The sequence below is a fragment of the Hibiscus syriacus genome, unplaced genomic scaffold (assembly GCF_006381635.1).
Source record: "Hibiscus syriacus cultivar Baekdansim isolate YM2019G1 unplaced genomic scaffold, ASM638163v2 tig00110481_pilon, whole genome shotgun sequence".
NCBI classification, from domain to species: domain Eukaryota; kingdom Viridiplantae; phylum Streptophyta; class Magnoliopsida; order Malvales; family Malvaceae; genus Hibiscus; species Hibiscus syriacus.
The window spans coordinates 90,828-113,446 of record NW_024062757.1 but is presented as its reverse complement, the minus strand read 5'-3'; the positions used below and the strand labels follow the sequence as shown (position 1 = coordinate 113,446).

The window sequence follows — 22,619 nt, the reverse complement described above, 5'->3', positions numbered from 1 at the left end:
AAAAAATATTTTATTTTATCTTGTGTAGACATATAAATTACAAAATGTAATATTTTATATTTTATTTATTTTTATTTTTATTAATAATTTTTAAATCCGTATACAATCAAAATTTTAAAAGATTTCATACAAAATATTATATGCAACATTAAATAAAAGAAAATTAACGTAAATAAAAATTACTATATTTAAAGTATAATTACGAATTATAAAATAATATGATCACTTAATTTGATTTTTTGATTTATTATTATTATCTTTTATTTTTTTATACAATTAAAATTAAAAAAATTAAAATAGAAATTATACTTTAAAATATAATAAATCAAAAAATCAAATCAAGTGATCATATTATTTGAATTAACGATAGGAAGATTTATATTCTCAAAACCGTTGCTTTCTGGGTCAAAAAAGACCTTAAACGCCGCCGTGTAGATGGAAAACGATTTTCCCGGAAAATTTTGTTTGTTTGGTGAGATTTATGGATCAAAGGAGTAAGTGAATTAACGATTATGGCTGAAGCAGAGAAACCTGTGGAGCCTGGAAGCGCAGAGGATGTACTAACGAAAATTCAGAATAAATCTGGGAGGATCGAGAACTTAATTAAGCAGTAAGAAATTCTAATCGGAAATCAAATGTCCCATTTAAGATTTGGAAAATGATTTAAAATAACCCTAATTGTATAGGATTGATTTGATCCTATCTCAGGTTTATACTCGTTGAAGCTCTTCAAACTGCACTCGAGGACTCTCCTCCCCAAGACGAGCGCTGCAAGGTTTGGTACCAAAAACAAAAACAATATTTTTGTTCTCAATTTCTTTTATTTAATTATAGAAAGAGTTAAACTTTTGGTTTTTGGATTTTTGCATTTGCAGTTTGCGAATTGGACAGTTGTGCATAAAGCATTAATGACTGTAAAAGATGTTGAAGGAAGGCTCCTTTCTTTAGATCCCAAGTACTATGATATTCTTATGAAGTGAGTCTCTTTTGCATTTCACTTTTATATGTTGAAGTAATACTCCATTGGATTCTGCTGTCATCCTAGTTTATAGAGGATGATGCAAAATAATTGCTTTCCTTACAGGCACATTCTCTTTAGTTTGCATATTCGATATCGCGAATCGATAAGGACGATGATCCTTATGTTTTTCAAGGTACATATATAGAGGATTGTCAACCGGAGGTCCCGCAACCTGTGATCGATGCCTTAAGATTCATTGGAAGCTGACAGCAAAAGCTGGTTTTGGATGCATACTTCGTTCCCTTGCAGACACTGTGAATACAGTTTGACTCTAATTGACCTTCTTCCCTTGGCATTTTCTCCTCGTTACTGCACATGCATGAGAAACACAAATTTTTTTCCATGCCTGCAATTATCACTTGAGTTTTAAAGCCTGATCAAACTGAAGAATGATTAGAGGGAGAGACTATAATTTATAATAAATTAATAATACTGAGGTAGTAGGAGATGCTTGATTATCGAATCATATTACCTGTGAATCAGCTGTTTTCTTCTCTGTTTACTGTTTTTCCCTTCAAGTATATAGATTTTGTTTCTCATTGATTGTAACGAACTCGTAAGAAAAACAGGAGTTTCGAGAATTGAACGGGAGACTTAAGTTTAGATGCCTAAGCCAGTGGAGAAAATAGAGTGGTTAATTATCTTTTTAGGAAACTTTTTACTTCAATTGCATTGTTTTTTTTTACTGAATTCAAGATAAAATAAGTGTACTTAATACACTTTTTTTTCTATAAATATCTTCTTTAGCTGACCATAAGGTAATTGTTATTGTAGACCTGATAATGACAATAGCTGTTAGAGGACATGGATCCTAATGTAGTTGTTAGAGGATTGAATGCATTTCAAGTCGTTTTCACCATAAGCTTCCCGAGGAACTTCGAATCCTCGTGTTGCTGTGTTTATGCCTATTGGAAACTTGTGCTGTCAATATGTTGTTGTTCTGTTTATTCTTTTGGGCTCAAATGGGATCTTACCATTTCAGGGTAACATCTCAAAGAAAAGTCCAAAGTGTTCAATTTTGAGGCTTAGAGGAGTACCTCTGAGATTATAATTTCCGGTTGTGCAAATCATTTCGTTTACAGGGTTCTCTTAAATTCTCTCTTTCGATTGTCAAAACTTTGTATGAAATGGTACCCAAATCAAATGGTGGTGCTACACAGTACTGATGTAGTGGCAAATACTATCATTTGATTTCCATTTTAAGTTCAATGATGATTGATGCTGACAGTATCATTTTCCCAGAAAACTGTTGAATGCATTATATGACGATTAAAATATCATTTTGGAAACTGGTTGGATTTGATTTGAGTGCTTTGAGGTCTAACGAAACCCAAAACCTTGCAGTCTTTTTTGTTGCCAAAAAGAGTCGTGACAGAACCATAGAAAACAGCTGGAAATGGGAATCTGACCAATGTTTCATTGGACAACAATTCACATGGAAAAAGCTTACCAATAAGTTTCATAAAAGGGTTAAAACAAAGTCTTACCTTTCCATATCTTTATTATTCCTTCATGAATCTATTGATGTTAACACCATCCTTCCATTTCTGCTTCTCACCTTTGCCTTCCAAAAAAAAACACATCACAATAATATTAACCGAAAGGGAGTCAGATTCTTCTTTCCAACTTATCTTCTTCCCCTGCTTACTGATAAACATAAGCATCTATCACTATTCCACCCTTTGCATCCCCTTTTTATAGACCAAAAAGAGACAAGGCTTTAATAAAAGCAGTACCCTAGTCAGTACCCATCTCAATTGATTACATATGTGATTATGATCTAGATGCAGAGGCAGGATTAAAGGGTACCCTAATCTGCATTGCTGCCCAAGGACTAACAGGCATCAGCTGTTGTTGGTTCGGAACTGCTGAAGTGGGGGCTGGGGTGGAGGAGACCGGTACCGCAGAGGATGGCATCGATGACGAAGAAGAAACTGCCACGCGCTCGCAAGACGGGCACATAGTGAGGGTAGTGGGTGGGTTCATGTGCATGTAGAGCTGCGGGGATAATTTTAATGCTCTAAGATCATGCACTTCCTTCTGCAATCTCCGGTTGTCCTCGGTCAGATTCTCGCAACATCTCTTGAGATAGTCACAGTCAACTTCCGTCTGCTTCAACTTTGTCCTGCACCAATTGAATTCCATGCATTTGAGAGATTATACTCCAGATTTTGTTTCATGGGGTCCCCTAGCTCTATTTTTGCCATTTTCTTTGCTTAAACCAGTTCTCTAGAATTGCAGTCCTATCTGTTATTTACATTTAATGACCAAACCCCAACCTCAGAACCTACTGAATCTAAAGATTTACTTTTGTAGATAGCATTAAGATGCTCATTAATCACTTAGCCATTAAATCTAAGAGATGAGTTAAACATGTGATACTTAAAGCAACAGCAGAATCCTAAAAGATTTTTTTGAGCCGAAAAGGACACCCTCTCCTAATCAAAGACATTAATAGGGGTCTTTCAAGGCTTCAAAAATGGTTAACTGCACTTTAACAATATAACCAAAATACCCTTGACAACTCACCTGGCCCTTCTGTTCTGGAACCAGACCTCCACTTGCCTAGGCCTCAGATTCAATTCTTCTGCCAGTGCCAACTTTTGTTTCTACAAATCAACATTTTTCCCTTCAAGACCAAAGTACGGAAAACCCTAAAATGAAATTATATTGCAGAAAAGCCACTGACCGGATTAAGGGTGCTATGTTCCTTGAAGGTCTCTTCGAGCAACAAGGACTGTTCCTTGGAAAGCCTGAGTTTCTTTCTGGAAGCATCACCGGTGGCACCATTTTCATCGTCGCTAGCCTGAGAGCAAGGTCTCTCGGCCTCGGTTTCATCACCCACGTTATCTCTCTCGTTCCTCTTTACACTTATGCTAGAAATGGTGCTGTTCGGCGACGATACCACGCCTTCCTCCTCGTAATCGACAGTTGTGAGAGCCCGATTCACATCTATTCCTCGAAAGGATGACCTCGTATCCAAGTGACGATCTGCATGCATTTTCATGAGTCATTATAATATTCATTTCATCAACCTCAAAACGCTGTCCAGTATTGAAGTTTAAAGATTATTTGTGAATACACAAAGTACGTGCAACGTAAAGATGGGAAGATATGGTAAACACGAGATCTGTACGCGAAATTTCTGATTTAATGTTTATTAAAAACTGGGGAAAACGTAAACAGTTTGGTCATAAAAGATGTCATAAACACAAGCAAACTGTTTCAAGTAGTGTTTCCTTCAAAGTCGACCGTTTTACAAACACGAAGGTGTAAAGGGACAAGAAAATACCATAAGACGGAAACAGCTCGTTCCAAGTGTTCCTGGCCTGAATATTTTGCATGCGTGGTGAAGCTAGAGGCATGAGATTTAACTTCAAAGAAGGCTGATTTTGAGCACATCCCAAGCTCAAGCTCAACCCCAAACCGTCATCTTTATCACCCATATCTCTTCTTCTTTCAAAACCAACCAAAAAGTAAAAATAAAAGCTCAACTTTCCTGAGTAAAACCTACCAAAGTTCTCAGCTTTTTAGCCTCCTCCTTTCTGGCCTCAAACCCCCCCCCCCCCTTTTCCCTGCCTTGTGTGTTTGGATTCTGAGAAAACGCAAAACGTAAGGAAAGAAGGGTAGAAAATGACTTGAGCTTTAGCAGCCAGAGGTGGTCTTTAACAACAGCCTTTTGGTTTTGGTGCAGCAGAACAGTGTAAGGATGGGACTTTATATAGAGATATAACAGAGCCAGAGAAAGAGACAGATGGGTATAGATTCAATCATGACTTGTGTCAGTGACCCTATTGACTTAACTCAACCTTGGGTTACCATGGTTCAGATTTAACCCCGGCTTTAGAAACGGAAAAAAAAAGTACCTGTAAGCTGTAACTGAGATATTTTTATTAATGTTGAGCCCTTTTAACTGCGGTTAAGTTTTTTGTCCTGAGGGTTTTTCTATTTTTCCTCCAATGTTATTATTACTATTAAGACGTCTCTTTAAAAGCGGCTTTTTCGTTCGTTGACCGTTGACTATTGGGACAGGTGAAGCTGCTACAGACCCCCACACGCTGGAGCCACGCGCGTTAAATAAATAAATAACCAGATCATTAAGGTAATCATTTGGGAAGCCATCTCCTCAACCTTTGAATGCAATCAAGTACCCCTTTAGGGCTAATTTCTTGAGTTTTGTATGAACTGTTACCATTGATTATATCACCCCAAAAAAGCCAAAACTATGAGAAGTACTATTAAAAATGCAGAAATGTTTTTAAACGTAGTATTATCAGGTTAAAAATATAAACAATAAGATAATCTAGTGGGATGAGATATTGAATCTCTTCAATAACGTTAGGTGTTTAAATTTTAACTATTGCGAATGAAATAAACTAGATTGAGAGGATTGTTCTTACCTCTACAGTATTCAATCCAAATTTACAATCAATAGATAATATACCAGTGTTTATTAAAAAAAATCAAGTTGAAGATTGATTTTCAGTGTCTAATAGTAGAAAAGTATTTGGAAAGCATCTTATGTGCAATGTAATGTTGGAGGACCTACCGAATCTTGTAAAAATCTGAGAAATATATGCCATCACATGCAGGGTTGGCTTCTTTTTGAATCCCATGCAAGCCTTGATTCTCATCGACAATAGGATCCCTCAAACTTCGACTAATCATTCATTTTTCGGATGGTAAAGCTTTCAACTTGTTGAATGATTTTAATGATAGAAAAATAGCGTTTTTTTTTAGAAATTTTAAATTAAAACAATTATATTTGTCAATAATCAAAAAACATTATGAACAACTAAATAACTTAATAAAAAAAGGTTGGCTTTTTACCATGAAAGCGTACTATTTTATAGTATGAAAACTTTGTTTAAAATTTTTAGCAAAGGGTAAGCTATAGTGAGTTTCGGGTTAGAGAATGCTAAACGAATTGAAAAGAGGGATAAGAAGCGGATAAGATGGGGGTTTGAGTCACGTGGGAGGGATACATGAGTTAAAGTGAATAGCCATGTGGGTATTTAGCCACGTGTCGATACATGGTCCCAAGATGGCGTTCGTGCATGTCCCTTTTGCCTCTACAAGACCGGACCCACTACAATCATTGGATACCTCTGTCTTTCCGGGATTTTATGTTTCTCCAACACAGCATTCGATACTTCACGCGCCATTCTCATTTCCAGCTTTTCCAAGTTAAGCAAATCAAAGATTTAGATACAAGCACGAATTGGTAGTTTTTACCGAAATATCACATTGGGTGCGTTTGGTTAACAGAATGTAAGATTATTAGTATGAATAAAAGATTATCAGAGAATAGAATTACTGGGAATGTTATATTTTGTGTTTGGCTAGTTTAACATGAATGTAAGATTACCATGTTTGGTTAAAGAAATAAAAGATTATTAGAATATATATTTGACCAAATTATTATTATTATATATATATTTTTTAACAAGTTGAAAAATATTTATATATTTTCTTTAAAAATTTAAATTTATAAAATTTATATAATTTTTTTTATAAAATTAAAAATATAAAAAGGTTTAATGAAATGGTAAAATTTTATTTTAACCTCTGAACTTTACATAAAATTTTAATTATAATTTCTTTTTTAAATCTAAAATAGTTTAAGGATAAATTTGTAATTTAACATTCGCATAATTTTTATTATTCAATGATAGAATAAGGATATTTTTGAAAGAAAGAAAAAGTTAAGGGCATTTTAGTCCAAAACGTCGGTAATCCAACAATACCTAAGGAAAGGGAGGTAATGACATTCCCGGTAATATACCCCAAGAAATCTACTATTGGTAATGTAAGATTACGGGTAATGACATTTCCGGCCAACCAAACGGGAGAATGTGGATTCCATTCCCATGGGAATCTCACATTCACCCAACCAAACACACCCTTAGACTCATTAATTACCTGTCAGACATCCTCTCTCCTAATATTATCAATCTAACATCCTTTCTAACAAAGTGCGGATCACCATCAACGCTTTCGTGAGGTTCTGTTCAATTGACATCACATAAGGGAAGGTGCATATCGTCATCCGCACCTTCGCTGAAGCTCTAACATATACGGAAGGCGATGATCATTAAACGCGCCTTCCATGGGAAATGTTGACATAGCACTACATGAGAATGTGCATTTTAAGGGACACGCTTTCTAAAGTTCACATTATTTCTCAAAGCATTTTAAAAAAATTAAAAAATAAAACTATAGGGACTAACATCATAATTTAATACATATTAGTTTCATGAGTTGAAGAGCTTAATGAGGTTAGTTTATATATGCATATTAGAATGTTTGGTTTATATTTCTTGACAATGTATGATAAAAACTAAAAGGTGTATTCCTTAACTTTTTTATCTCTATATCTAATGAACCTACTTATACACTATTGTTAACTTCTTCGCGGGATCTTCCCTTTAAAATTGTTGAAGCTCATATGCCTAATCAATTTTTTGGTTAGTAGAAAGCAACAATCTTGATTATCATAACGTGAAAAAAATATTTCCATGTACTTCTTACGGATGTGTTAAACTCTTAAGCTCGCTAATTTCAGAAGGAATAACATCTTGTAACTTATTCCAACTCAAATTATTATAGCAAAAAACATATAATTAAATAAATTACATGAAAATTACCCATTATCTCATAATCTAGATTTAAAATAAAAGAACATATAATATTTTAAGGCGTTTGAGCCGCCCGAATATAATTAATCTTATATTCGATCTTACATGAGTATATCGTTTCCCCTTTTATATATATCAGCTTCAAAATTAAATTTAGTATACACCCTAATAATAAATATTAACCTAATGTAATTATTTAAATATATTAACATATAAAAAATTTAATCTTAATTAATATGAACCTTAATAATAAATATTAACCTAATATAATTTAACAATAATGTATAAGTAAATTCATTAAATATAAATATAAAAAAATGTAAGGAATATACCTTTTAACTTTTATCTCACATTGTCAAGAAATATAAATTAAACAGTCCAATATGCCTATATAAGCTAACCCTATTAAGATATTCAACTCATGTAATTAATATGTATTAAATTATGATGTTAGTCCCTATAGTTTTTTTTTAAATTTTTTTAAAGCATATTTTTTAAAATTATTTTAGGGATGATGTGGACATTGAAAGGTATGCCCCTTGAAACGCGTCTTCTCATGTGGTGACATGTCAACATTTCCCATGGAATGTGCGCTTCATGATCCTCTCCTTCCGTATATGTCAGAGATTTAGCGAAGGCGCCAACTCGAACAGAACCCCGCAAAGGCACGGATAGTGATCAGCGCTTTGTCAGAAAAGGTGCTAGATCAGTAATATTATAAGATAGGGTATCTGACAAGTAATTGATGGGTCTGAGGGTGATATTTAGAAGAAGAAAAATGCTCAAGAATTGAGCCACTTTAGTGATAAAGAAGTTGATGTTATGTTTTGATATCTTGGGTTTGAATATTAAAATTATTAAAAGTACGAGCGTTTAATATTAAATAATTTAAAATTATCTTTAAATAAATATTATTTTATATTTATCTCAGATTAATAAAAAGTATATACAAGAGTTTTTCGTGATATATAAAAGAATAGGTGTAAATTTATATTCTTAAAATAAGTTAATGTCAATATACAACCAAAAAATGTCGAGATAACTTTTACTAAAATGAAAATGTAATTGATATCAAATTTTGAAAAATTTATTAGATGGATCCGACCCAACACGTTATCAAAACATTTTTTCATCTCATTTTTTAAGTTGAATCTTCACCTATTTCTTACATGTATATAAAGAGTGTGCAATTATTTGAAAATTATTTTAAAATTAATAGATGTGATTCATTAGGACCATAAATGATATAGTGAACGAAAAACCATGAAATAATTTCTCTAATTTTTTATTCTATTGGTGTATAAAAATATAAAATCCCACATAGTAATAACAGTTATGTGGAAGGATTTATATAAGATTTTTTTTAGTAATATGGGGTAATTACGAGATTTTATACTTCTAAAATCTTAAGAAATTATCAAATTATAAAATTTTAATAGACCAAAAAATCAATTTTTAATAGAAACTATATTAAAAATCTAAAATATATAATAATTTAAAATTTTTAGGAGACAACTAGCTTATTCGTCCCCTTCGATTTATCTCTGATTATAAAGTAGTATATGTTTAAATATTTTTCAATATATCAATAATATACACTCACATACGTAACAATTTGAATTTAGAATCTCTAATAAAAATAACACTCGTAAAATTCTATCTACCTCTTACAATTTTAGATATATTAAGTGGTTGGTTTTAACAATTTAAGGATAATTATAATACGTCTTTTTACAATTTTCAATGATCAATTAAAATATATTTAGTCTCTTTTTGTTAGACGTTTTTATATCTAATTCTCTAAACTTGTTGTCACTGCATTATATTATATTAAATGTATAATCTTTAAAGATTTAAAATTTGAATAATATATTTATAAAAAATATATATATGTTATTAAATATTTAAAATAATTTTATATAATTAATATTTTATAATCGCCCTAAGTTATTCTAAAACTTTAAAGATCGTAGATAGTATTGTATTAACTTAACCGTTAAATAATGAAATCTTTATTACATGATTATGGGATATAATATAAGATTATCGATGATGAGATGAGCTCAAGTGGTGGGGGTTGGGAGCTTACCACAACGATTCGAGAATGAGGGAGATTGTCGGTGCAAGCTAGCTGTTCCACGTGTGTTTCCTGGCCATCGTGGATTCCACCACCAGCCGACATTTCCCCACCATGCACCGTCCCTGCGGGGGCCCTCCACGTGATTTGGTCCTAACTCTAATACTTAACAATCTCCTGGATTCACCATCATATCATTAGACTAGTTAATCAACGCTTATAATATAGTGTGAACTACTTGAATGACCATCCAACTATGAGATTTGGTGACCTATAATATGATTACTAAACTATTTAAGTGGTATCGTTTAAGTCGTATGTCATTAAAATCTAACGGAATGGTAACATGGCAAGGAGGTTCTTCAAGATGGAACAAAACTCAACTTCGTGGGAAGAGAGGGTCAGGAGACTTGAAAAAGCCGAAGATGAGGCAAGGAGACCCAGGGTGTTGTGGAGTCTTACCTTGATAGATTGGAGTCCATGGAGGACAGATTCAAGGACAAGACACAACGAGTTCTCAACGAGTTCGAGACGGTTCGAGGGAGTGATTCACATGAAGCCGAGGTGGTGGCTTTGAGAAGCGAGGTTTATGATCTCAAGAGGGAGCTACTCATTTGCAAGGGAGCAATGAGTGAATGTGGTGCCCTCAAGACCTTTTTGGGAGAACTTAGACCAGGGGAGATGCTCGGGGGAGAGCAAGGTGATGCCCAGAGACTTTCGGAGGCCATAACTGTAGCCGAAAAGCTGACTGAGCTTGCAGATGTCAAGCCAAGTAGCAATGTGTCATCTAGGCTCATGCTTAGGGATAGTGGCAATAGTGGGGAAGACTGGGAAAATGTGCAGCGGGGAGATGGTAGAGAAAGCTTTTCGATTGGCCAATGTGAGCCATCGACTGTTCGTAGCCAAGGAAAGCCATCGGGAAAGAATGACAAGGCTAAGTCCGGGGCGAAGAAGAAGGTGAGAAAGGAAAAATTGAAGTGCTACTTCTGTGATGGTCCTCATTTGATTAGAGGATGTCCCAAGAAACGTTGCCTTACAACCATCATGAAGAGGATGAGAGAAGGAGAAGTAGCAGAAATTGGCACAAGCGCAAGTGTTAAAGCTGCCAAGCCAGGGAGAAGACTTGGTGAACCACCTTGCACCACCAAGTTGATCGAACAAGTCGACAATCAATGGAATTGGGTACTTGTTCTTCACTGTGAGATTGTTCAAAGCTCGATAGTCGATGCACATTCTGAGGGAACCATCATGCTTCTTTTGAAATAGCATCGGTGCACCAAATGGTGCCTTTGATGGCCGGATGTATCCCGCATCTAGGAGCTCTTTCAACTGTCTGCGAAGCTCCTTTAACTCCGGTGGGGCCATTCAGTATGGAGTCTTGGCGGGTGGCTCTGCGTTTGACACAAGCTCGATCTTGTGGTCCACCTTTCTCTTCGATGGTAAATGCTTTGGAAACTCAGTTGGCATGACATCCCTAAATTCTGCCAACACTCGTCCCACTTCTGTTGGGAATTCCTCGGTCATTGTGGGTTCAACGCCTACCAATAATGCCATAAATGTGGGTTCATCCTTGAGCACCCCCTTTGAGAATTGAATCGCGGACAACATCTTGGCATCGATTTCGGATTCTCGGTTTACCGGAACAATACATTGGTGTTTAGGATCACAAATTACTAAGTAGTCGACAAATGGAAAGGGGAACGCATTAATCCGATCAAGGAAACTAATCCCAAAAACAAAAACAAAATCATCGAGTGGAATTACCTTTATGGACTCTTTCTCGGTCCATCCTCCAAGGCTGAGTTGGATTCCTTTTTCTTCTCCAACAATCAGAACCTCTTTGGCATTGACGATTTTGATGAACCCACTTGTCTTCTCTACATGAAGATCAAGTTTTTAGCAGCTTGTTCGAACAAGAATAACTCTGAGGCACATGTGTCCACTAGTGCACTCATCTTTTGGCTTGCCACGGTGATGTTTACGTACATCAGTCCCTTCTTCTTGCGTCCCTTCTTGACCTCCATGGTGCTAAGGATGGAGCCAAGTTTGAGAGTCTCACTCTCTTGCCCGTTGTTCTCCTCGATGGCATCAACTTTCACAAGTTGAGGACAATCTCTTTTCATGTGATTTCCTCCACAATTGAAGCACGATAAGTCACCATTCTTTTCCCATAGATTAGAGAGCTTTTTGGGTCGGCTAATCTGCTTCCCATTACCCCCTGTTGGCTTTTGAAAACCACTTTTGGCCTCCTTTCTCCCACCATTACCTTTGGGTTTTGGCTTGGGTAGGAGAGAGTCGGTTTTCTTTACTTCAAACGGGGCAATGGCCTCGGCTGTGTGTAATGCCTTGGACAATTCACCTTAATCTAATTTTGATTATTGAACTATTTAAGTGGTATCATTTAAGTCGTATGTCATTAAAATCTAACGGAATGGTGACATGGCAATTAGTAAAAAATTTATATAATTACATATTTGATCCTCAATACTTGTATATTCTATTAATTTAGTTCTAATTTAAATTTAATTCTATAGATTAACCCATCAATCAAGAAGTGACACGTGTCAATACATGGTCATGACACGTGTCATTCATGCCACATGTCACCACGTAATTGGAGAATTTTTTTATTAATTTGAATTATTTAACTAAATTTATTTTCTACCCAATCATAGAGTGACACGTGTCAATACATGGTCATGGCACATTTCATTCATGCCACGTGTCACCACGTAATTGCAGATTTTTTATTAATTTAAATTTATTTAACTAAATTTATTTTCTATCCAATCATAGAGCGACACATGTCAATACATGGTCATGACACTTATCATTCGTGTCACGTGTCACCACGTAATTGGAGGATTTTTTTATTAATTTTTTATTTATTTAACTAAATTTGTTTTCTACCCAATCATAGAGTGACACGTGTCAATACATGGTCATGACCAATGTCATTCATGCCACGTGTCACCACGTAATTAGAGGATTTTTATTAATTTTAATTTATTTAACTAATTTATTTTCTACCCAATCATAGAGTGACACGTGTCAGCTTTGATTAAAAAGAAAATAAATAAAGGTGGCACATGTCACTGTATGATTTAAAAAAAAAATCTCCAATTAGGTGGTGACACGAGGCACAAATGACACGTGTCACCTCCTTATTGAGGGTTAATTTATAAAATTACATTTAAAGTATGACAACATTAATAGATTATGCAAATATTAAGGATCAAATGTGTAATTATATACTTTTTTGTTAACCGTCACGTTACCCTATGTTAGATTTTAAAGACAGGTGGTTTAAATGATACCACTTAAATAGTTCAGTGATCATATCGACGTAAATTTGAAAATGGTAGTCATTTTGATACCAATCCCATAGTTTGATGGTTATTCAAGTAGTTTACCCTATAATTTAATACTAAGATATATATATTTTCTCTTGGGCCATGGCTGTTGGTGCTGGTTCAAGGATCATTACAATTCTCGAAAATCAGTAGTGAGGGTCATGGCAATTATTATGTTTGTTAGCAGCATATAGGCAATGATGATGCCATTGATGAAGACATTCAGATTATTACTTTTATCTTTTTCTCCTGTACCATTATATCATCATGATTAAGATTCTTCCTCTTTTGGCACGTAATGCAAAATCTTTTTTGTTTTATAAATATTTTCCGATTAAGGTTAAAAATTCATTAATTATTTTATTTTAAAATTTTAAGGGAACACTATACAAATAGTCACTGGTTTTTTTAGCATGTTTCGATTTTGGCTATTGAACTTTTTAGAGTGTGTATTTGATTATAGAACTTTTAAAACTTATAATGTGGTCATTGAACTTTTAATTCGCTCAAGGTCATTGTCTTTAGCTGTCGTTTAAGGAATACTGATGTGTGATATTAGATTTATCTTCCCGAAATAAATCTTAAATTTCTCACCCTAATAACAACCAACGACCACATTTTACTTATGCTATCATCTTTCGACGTTCTTTCGATCATTTTTGTCACTAAACACAACATAAACCATACTCGAGAACTTCATCATGTCTCAAATACAACTGACACCCCATCACCGTAGATGCCTATATGCTTCCACGATTAAGGATCAACAACGCCACTCAGTTTGCAAACATGTCCAGCCACATAAATTAGAGTGTTGGAGTTATCTCCGCAACTCCATCGTAATTATCTTGCAATTAAAAATAATCAATTGTTAAATGGTCCAATCAATTCCATCAATAACTGTTAAGAGCAAAGAAGCAGTTTGGATAGTTAGGAATTAGTTAGAAAGTTTGTTAGACAGTTATGTTGTAACTAGTTCTATTGTAAAGCTATATAAATGATGTATTTGGAGTAAATTAAATATAGAGAGGCATTTCAGTATTTTTATTGTTTTAACATGGTATCAGCCAAAATTTCGATCCATTCTTCATTTTAGAGTATTTCACTTTCTTTTCGGGCCTCTCTCGTATATTCACATTTCCTCTAAGTGTTTTATTCTTTTCTGGATTCACAATGCCTCCTGCTGAAGATATGCTTGCTTTCACTCATCCTCTGTACCTGCATCCCTCAGATATGCCGGGGCTACTTCTCGTTTCTCAGCCATTAGTTGGATTGGCTAACTATGGTGAGTGGAGTCGATCGATGAAAATTGCTTTACTTGCAAAGAACAAACTAGGGTTTGTTGATGGATCCTGTCAGCAAAGTGTGTACGACGGCGATCTGCAATTACAATAGGATCGGTGCAACGCCATTGTTCTGTCATGGATTCTCAATGTGGTCAGCAAGGATTTGTCAGCTGGGCTTATTTTCTCTTCCAGTGCTGCTTTAGTTTGGAAGGATTTACAAGAGCGATTTGACAAAATCGATGGATCACGAATTTATTTCTTACACCGTGAAACTGTCACGCTTAGCTAGGGGGATTCCACAATTTTGAAGTTTTTCACTCGTCTCAAAATGCTATGGGATGAGTATGAATCCCTAATTTCGTTCACTGCTTGCGAGTGTGAAGTGTCTCAGCAGAATATGAGGCACTTGGTTCAGCAGAAATTATTCCAATTTTTGATGGGCCTGAATGATTCCTACTCAGTGATTCGGAGTCAAATCTTGCTTATGCAACCTTTGCCAATGGTTAATCAAGCGTATTCAATGTTACTTCAAGAAGAGTCACAGCGTTCCTACCTTTCTACTGTTGTTGTACCAGATTCGATGGCACTGTTCTTCAGTTCGGGCAACTCTTCCAATCGTAGGCGTTTTGCTGGCATTTGTGACTATTGCAATGTCAAGGGACATAAGAGGGATCAGTGCTATAGGCTGATCGGATTTCCTCCAAATTATAAGTTTCAAAAGAAGAAAGGGGTGTTTAGTGATTCTGTTAATTCCAGCATATCATCTGCGTCTGCAATTCCTCAAGCTTCTGTTCCTTCTGCTCCAGTTTTTACTCAAAAGCAGTATAACCAAATTTTGCAGCTGTTGAAGAAGCCACCTTCTACTGAGTCTACCATAAACCTTGCAGGTATCTTGGCTTGTGATTCATTGTTTACTAATAATACACTTCATTGGATTATTGACACAAGGGCTACATACCATATTTTATCCGACTTTAAGAGCTTGGATTATCCTGTGTTTTGTGATTCTCCCCACACGATTAGTTCACCTCCCTGATCGTAAAACAGTTCCTGTAACCCACCTTGGCTCTTACTTTCTTACCCCTGAATGTAGATTAGAAAATGTCATGTTTGTTCATCATTTTCATCACAATTTACTATCTGTTTCTAAGCTAACCCGTGATCTTAATTGTTTTCTTACCTTTTATCCTGATTTTTGCCTTCTTCAGGATCTCTCCACTGGAAAGATGGAGGGGATTGGTAGGCAGTCTAAAGGATTGTATATCTTTGAATCATCTTGCTCTAAGTCTGGTTTGTTTGTTCCCTCTTTATCAAATATAATACATTCAAATAGTAATGGTTCTTGTATGTCTTCTGTTAGTTCAGCAACTTGTCTTTGGCATGCTAGGCTAGGACATGCTGCTTTTTCAAAAATGAATAAATTAGAATTTCTGAGTACTGTTAAGCTTCAGCAATAATTTGTTCATAAATGTTCTATTTGCCCTCTAGCTAAACAAACTAGGCTTCTTTTTCCTCTTAGCACATCTCGTTCTCCTGTGCCATTTCAACTTATTCATATTGATCTTTGGGGGTCTATATAGAGTATCTACACATAGTGGTCATCGTTTTTTTAACAGTTTTTTGATGATCACACTAGGATGACTTGGTTGTATCTGTTGAAGCATAAGAATGATGCTCTCTACTTTCTTAAACAATTTCTTTCCATGGCCAAAACCCAATTTTCTGTTTCAGTCAAAATCATTATGAGTGATAATGGTTCTGAGTTCTTTAATTCTGTTTGTTCACCTTTTTTTTCTTTCATTGGTCTTGTACACCAAAGTTCTTGTGTTGATACTCCTCAGCAAAATGGGGTTGCTGAGAGGAAACACAGACATGTACTTGAAGTTGCTCGAGCTTTGAGATTTCAGTCTAAAGTCCCTCTTAAATTTCGGGGTGAATGTGTTCTTACTGCCTGTTACATAATCAATAGGTTGTCTTCCTCTGTTATTCAATGGCAAACACCCTTTGAGAATCTTTATCATAAGATCCCTAATTTGTCTCATCTACGAGTCTTTGGTTGCTTGTGTTATACTACTAAACCTAAGTATTTTGATAAATTTTCTCCCAAGGCTATTCCCTCTGTGTTTTTGGTTATTCGTCTACCCAAAAATGATACATACTGTTTGACCTTGAAGCCAAAAAAATTTTTGTCAACAGAGATGTTGTTTTTCATGAGGATGTGTTTCCATTCAAAATGGCTTCTCCTAATACTGTTTCCTTTTTCCCCTCTAATCCTCGTATTTCTGATTCAGATTTCTTGAATCTTTCTTTTCCTGATTTGTCTTCACCAGCATCTCAAACTATTTCTCATGAACCCTCATATGAGTCTCAACAACAGTCTGTTCTTGTCCCTCAACTTGATCCTATAGATAATATTCTTAATGCTTCAACATATGGTGTTTCTGTGGATTTTGTTCCTATATCCCCACCTCATAGAACTTCTTCTCGAATTTCTAAACCTCATTCTTGGTTGAGTGACTACATTTATACCTGCCAATCCACTTCCTTTCCAGGTCAGTATCCTATTTCTAGCCATATTTCTTACTCTCATTTGCCAAGAAATACACAATCCTTTCTTTTTTCTGTTACCCATTCTGTTGAACCTAAAACCTTCCTTGAAGCCAAGTCTGATCCTAGATGGGTTAAGGCAATGAAGGAGGAAATACAAGCTCTTAAGTTGAATAACACATGGTCTCTTGTCCCTTTGCCTCCAGGAAAAGTGTGTATTGGTTGCAAATGGGTCTTTAAAGTTAAACTTAAAGCCTCTGGTGAAGTTGAAAGATTTAAGGCTATATTGGTTGCTAAGAGCTATAATCAGAGGGAATGTGTTGATTTTGTGGATACATTTTCTCCTGTTGCCAAGATCACCACAGTTCGTTTTGTTCTTGCACTTGCTGCCATCTTTGATTGGCCTCTATGGCAGATGGATGTTCACAATGCTTTCTTGCAAGGTGATTTACTTGAGGAAGTTTACATAGAGTTGCCTCAAGGTTTTTGTAGTCAGGGGGGAGAATGTTGTGTGTAAACTACAAAAGTCTCTTTATGGTTTGAAGCAAGCCTCTAGACAATGGAATGCTAAGCTCACAGAAGCCCTCATCTCAGCAGGCTATGAACAAAGTAAACATGATTATTCTATGTTTACTAGGAGACAAGGGGATCATATTGTAGTACTTCTAGTTTATGTTGATGATCAGCTAATCACAGGGAATGATGCTAAGATGATTTCATAATTAAAAGAGGTACTGCATAAGAACTTTAAAATGAAAGATTTGGGAGAACTGAAATATTTTTTTGGCTTGGAAGTCTTAAGAACAAAAGAAGGGATATTGTTAAATCAGAGGAAATATGCTCTTGAGCTTATTCAAGATACAGGAATAGGGGGTGCGAAACCTGCTGCAACACCTTTGGAGCAAAACACTAAGCTTACTGCAGTGGAGTATGATAATTCTCTGCAACAAGGTAACAAAGGTAAAGATTGTTTAGCTGACAGAGTAGAATTTCAGAGGTTAATTGGTAGGCTACTTTACTTGACACGTACAAGGCCTAACATTGCTTTTTCAGTTCAGCATCATAGTCAGTTTATGCATGAACCAAAGAAAGAGCACATGGGAGCAGCTCTTAGAGTGGTAAGGTATATTAAAAATAATCCTGGGTTGGGAATCATCTTGAAAGCTTCAAGCAATTATCAACTTGTGGCTAGATGTGATTCAGATTGGGCAACATGTCCAAAAATAAGGAAATCAGTGACTGGTTTATGTGTAAAGCTAGGAGATTCACTAGTTTCGTGGAAATCAAAAAAACAAAGTATCATAGCAAGATCTTCAGCAGAAGCAGAATATAGAAGCATGGCAGTGACAACATCAGAACTGGTTTGGTTGCAAGGGTTGTTAAAGGAGCTTGGAGTTAACAACAATCAACCTGCAAAGATTTTTAGTGATAGCAGAGCAGCTTTACAAATTGCAGCAAATCCAGTGTTCCATGAGAGAACAACGCATATTAAGATAGACTGTCCTTTCATAAGAGAAAAAATCCAGCAGGGCTTGATTCAAACAAGAATTTGTACCAACTGCAGAGCAACAAGCAGATATCTTGACAAAAGCTCTTGGTGTTGCACAACATAGATATCTCTTATCCAAGTTGGGAGTTAAGGATGTATTTCACTTCCCAACTTGAGGGGGAGTGTTAAGAGCAAAAAAGCAGTTTGGATAGTTAGGAATTAGTTAGAAAGTTTGTTAGACAGTTATGTTGTAACTAGTTCTATTGTAAAGCTATATAAATGATGTATTTGGAGTACATTAAATATAGAGAGGCATTTCAGTATTTTTACTGTTTTAACAATAACCCACTTTTTATACGATTTTAATTATCTTTTTATGATATCCACAATCACGGAATGATAAAAGATTTTATAAAATTCCAATAACGAATTAGTTGGTTCAAGTGGTAAACAACTTGATTTCGTTTAAACAGATATTGAGTTCAAGTCATTGTGAATGCAGAAAATCTTTGTTGGGAGACTCACCCACCAAAACCAGGTGTGCGACTTGGATCGATCCGAGTTAGAGTCAAGGTGAAGACTTGGGAACCGTGAGGGCAACAAAAAAAATCGAGGAACAAATTTGAATTTATCAAATTATTTATAGTTATATTTGAACATATACTGCTTATGTATTTGCTCCAATATAATCATATGTATATATGATAATTTTAAATTTTAAGGTTACTTATCATCTATCCCTTTGATCCATCCCTGCCTATAATATTAAAATATAAGATTTTTTATGTTTTCTTTGTGATTTTTAACTATCCATTTGAATGAAAAGAAGAAGAAGCAAGGGTGTAATTTTTTTTGGGGTGAAATAATTGGCTTTTTAACTCTTAAGCATCTTTTCATTACTTTAACGTCAACCGGACTGAATGTTGGCGGTATTTTTCTTTGATGTTTTAAGATTTATTGGTAAAATAAGCTCTCATTTTAAAAAAAAATCATTAAACCCTTTATAATCTTTTGTATTTAATTGAGCTCAACAAGTAACTGAAAATTATTAAAAACCTTTTAAGAAAATAAATTACACTATACAGTCGATAAATGCACTGCACACAATATATATCAACAATTCTAAGATATTTAAAAGTAGGATTAACCACATGGTTGATCACTTATGTTTGTATTTTATCTTTTTGATAATCGATTTCAAAAATATAAGATATAGTCAATATCTTTTTTATTTAATTAAGATGTTGTCACCTTGAGCTAACTGTCGTTAACAACAGTTAAATATTTTGATATAATAACACATTTGGTCTTTTTATTTACATATTCTCTCAATTTAATCATACTTTTAATAAATTAAAATAAATTTAGTCCTCCAATCGAATGATGCCATGTGTCACCATTCGGTTGGAGGACAAACTTTATTTTAATTTAATATATTTATTTCAACCAATCAAATAGTAACTTGTATCACCCTTTGGTTGAAAGAAAACGAAAGAAAGCAAATTCGGGCAAAAAGATTCAAACCTTTGTTGCTTAAGAAATTAAACATGTATCCGACCATTAAGCCAAGACCATTGATTGGTCTAAAGTAGACAACATAATGTATACATTTTGTATCGTAGTGTATAAATTCTTAAATTCATAATATTTTATATATATTAACTTAAAAATATTTTTTATATTAACTTATTAAATATATTTTTTTATTAACTTAATTTAAAAATATTTTATTTTTATTTTTATTTTCATTTAACAACATTTTTTATGTTAACATTTATTTAAAAATATGACTAAATCGAAAGAATATATAGATAACAATGACTATATGTGTGGTTATACCAACTATCACGTCACATATTCTATTAATTGTTAACAATAGTTAATCATGTATTAATTATATAAAAACAAAAATGATCATATCTTAATTAAATAAAAAACGAAAGTGACTATATCTTATATTTTTTTGAAATCAATGATAAAAAATGGACAAAATATAAATATAAGTGATCATCCGTATAACTAATTCTTAAAATAATAAAAATCACCTTAAAATAATATATAAAGATTTCTTTATAAATTATCAATGGCAAAGCTCCTGCATCTTAAGTATAGCCAACAGTATGATTACGAAAGCTATTATGGTGTTTAAATTAAGGAGGGGACAGGATTAACTTTATAAATAATATAAAAATGCCAGCCAAAGGTAGAGGCGTGTGCAGCCTGCCACGTGTGAAGGATGAAGCGCATGACACGTGGTCAGACCTTTTGTTATTGAGCACTGTCATCTTGTTCCATTCACTCGAGACACTTCAATCATTGGGATACCCTTACCCAGTGAATTACCATTCAACCCTTTTCATTGTTTTCTTATAGGTACAAAAGAGTACCTGGGTTACCGGTACTTTTCAAAGAAATCATAATAGCCCTCGAAATTAAAAAAAAAATTAATGTGATTTTTTAACAAATAATTTGTTTTATTTGTTATTATAATATTGAGGTGATATTTTATATATTAACATAATAATTTATAAATTATTGATGGACAGATGAATTAAATTATTATTTTTTAAGTTTAAGAGTCAAGTTAATTTTTTTAAAAGTTTAAAGAATTGTTTATTTTTTAAAAATATAAATATTTAAATTTTAAATATAAAATTATTATAAGTATTAGTATTATTATTAAATAAATTATTATAATATAAATGAAGAAAAATAAACCTAAGTAAAAAGTAAAAAAATAAAAATCAAATATAGAGAAAAAAGACTACATCATTTAAAAATAAAAGTAACATCTCCATATACTAGGATGGATAAAATGAGTTCTCAACAATTGTTTATATTACATTACAAATAATTCTCATCCAATCGAATTTATTTTATTTAATCACATTTATCATAAATATTTTTTATTATCATAATAGACTAATACCACAATTTTCTTTAGATATATTAAAATGTACAACTAACTCTAAAATATTTAAGTTCTACCATACTTCTTAATATTGTATGTGTTCGAAAACAATGACATTAACACTAACAGTGATGAAAACAAAATACTTAAGTGAAAGAATTAATTTTAAGAGGAGCTAAAAACAAAAATCAAAGGACTAAAGGGCTTAACATATATTTGTAGTATTTTAAATTTTAAATATTTGTATTTTTTAAAAATAAGTAAACCCTTGAACTTAAGAAAACAATTTGGTCATCGAACTTAAAAACCAAATTGGCCCATTTGCTATGTTATCAGACACATCACCAACCATTGTAAACTGTCATATCAACACCATGAGTATCACGTCAGTATCATAACAATCAACAACGAAATCTATTGATCAAAGGGTCACATTAGATTATTTTTTTAAGTTTGAGGGTTACATTGATTCTTTTAGAAAAGTATAGAGACCTCGTACTCTTTATATTTTTTATTTAATAATCAAATTTTTTGTTAAACTAATTATATACATTTTAAAATACTTTCTCCGTCCAATAATTTGTTATTATATTAAACATTTTTGTTAAATTGAATTATATATATTTTAAAATGCTTTCTCCGCCCAATAATTTGTATCTTATATTGATTATATAACATAGATATAATTTGATCAAGATAAATGATGAAATTATCCTTAAAAAGTAATGTTAGATTTAATTGATTTATTTTGATATATATATATATAAGAGACATATAAGGATGAAAAAATGAATATATTTTATTATTTGTTCTGATTAAAATATTTTAAATGTGATAATTTTAAAAATAAAAGAGATATATTTAGTAGAATGGAACGAATAGTTAATAATGTGACCAATTTAAAGTCATATGTTAAAAAAAGGAATATAATTGAGACCAATCTGTAAATAAACAATCAGTAATGATATTTAAACTCCAACTTGCTAACATTTTGTTAAATAATGGACAATGGCTGTAAATAAACAATGGCTTCAATCATTAGTAGATATGTGAGAAGAGGGTTAAATCCGGTTAAAAAGAAGTATTTAATATCTTTGATGTTATAATTTTAGGTGTATATTATAACGACCGTTGATAATTATCTGTACATGTTATACATATAAAATTTTAAATTTTTATTTTTTTTATAGAAAATACTTAAGAAAAAACCCAAACTTTATTTTTGAAATTATAAAATATCCCAAAATCTTAAAAAAAACCCTAATTTTAATCTCTTTACCATCTCTGACTGCCACCA

The 22,619-nt window shown here is 33.4% G+C and overlaps 2 protein-coding genes across 2 annotated transcripts; one reads left to right on the top strand and one right to left on the bottom strand.

Moving 5' to 3' along the window:
- The first annotated feature begins 512 nt into the window (after window positions 1-512).
- On the top strand, window positions 513-1,290 carry LOC120128539 (actin-related protein 2/3 complex subunit 5A-like). Its single transcript, XM_039146210.1, has 4 exons — window positions 513-610; window positions 709-775; window positions 876-976; window positions 1,155-1,290. The coding sequence occupies exons 1-4, from the start codon at window positions 513-515 to the stop codon at window positions 1,288-1,290; spliced, it is 402 nt and encodes a 133-aa protein (XP_039002141.1).
- Window positions 1,291-2,401: 1,111 nt separating this feature from the next.
- LOC120128541 (homeobox-leucine zipper protein HAT3-like) lies at window positions 2,402-6,132 on the bottom strand. The gene is made up of 6 exons (XM_039146212.1): window positions 6,128-6,132; window positions 4,314-4,477; window positions 3,711-4,012; window positions 3,551-3,630; window positions 2,831-3,146; window positions 2,402-2,585 (listed from the first exon to the last, which is right to left on the bottom strand). Exons 2-6 carry the CDS (start codon window positions 4,465-4,467, stop codon window positions 2,532-2,534), a joined length of 906 nt encoding a protein of 301 aa, XP_039002143.1. The 5' UTR covers window positions 4,468-4,477; window positions 6,128-6,132; the 3' UTR covers window positions 2,402-2,531.
- Between the last annotated feature and the right edge of the window lie 16,487 nt (window positions 6,133-22,619).

Bases quoted from the DNA above. Each gene is read 5' to 3' on its own strand.
- LOC120128539 (XM_039146210.1), top strand. From the start codon at position 513: ATGGCTGAAGCAGAGAAACCTGTGGAGCCTGGAAGCGCAGAGGATGTA. The intron at 776-875 runs GTTTGGTACCAA...TTGCATTTGCAG, and splicing joins CCCAAGACGAGCGCTGCAAG to TTTGCGAATTGGACAGTTGT. The intron at 977-1,154 runs GTGAGTCTCTTT...ATGTTTTTCAAG, and splicing joins TACTATGATATTCTTATGAA to GTACATATATAGAGGATTGT.
- LOC120128541 (XM_039146212.1), bottom strand. From the start codon at position 4,467: ATGGGTGATAAAGATGACGGTTTGGGGTTGAGCTTGAGCTTGGGATGT. The intron at 3,147-3,550 runs GTGAGTTGTCAA...CAATTGGTGCAG, and splicing joins TTCCAGAACAGAAGGGCCAG to GACAAAGTTGAAGCAGACGG. The intron at 2,586-2,830 runs GTACCCTTTAAT...TTTTTTTGGAAG, and splicing joins GGGCAGCAATGCAGATTAGG to GCAAAGGTGAGAAGCAGAAA.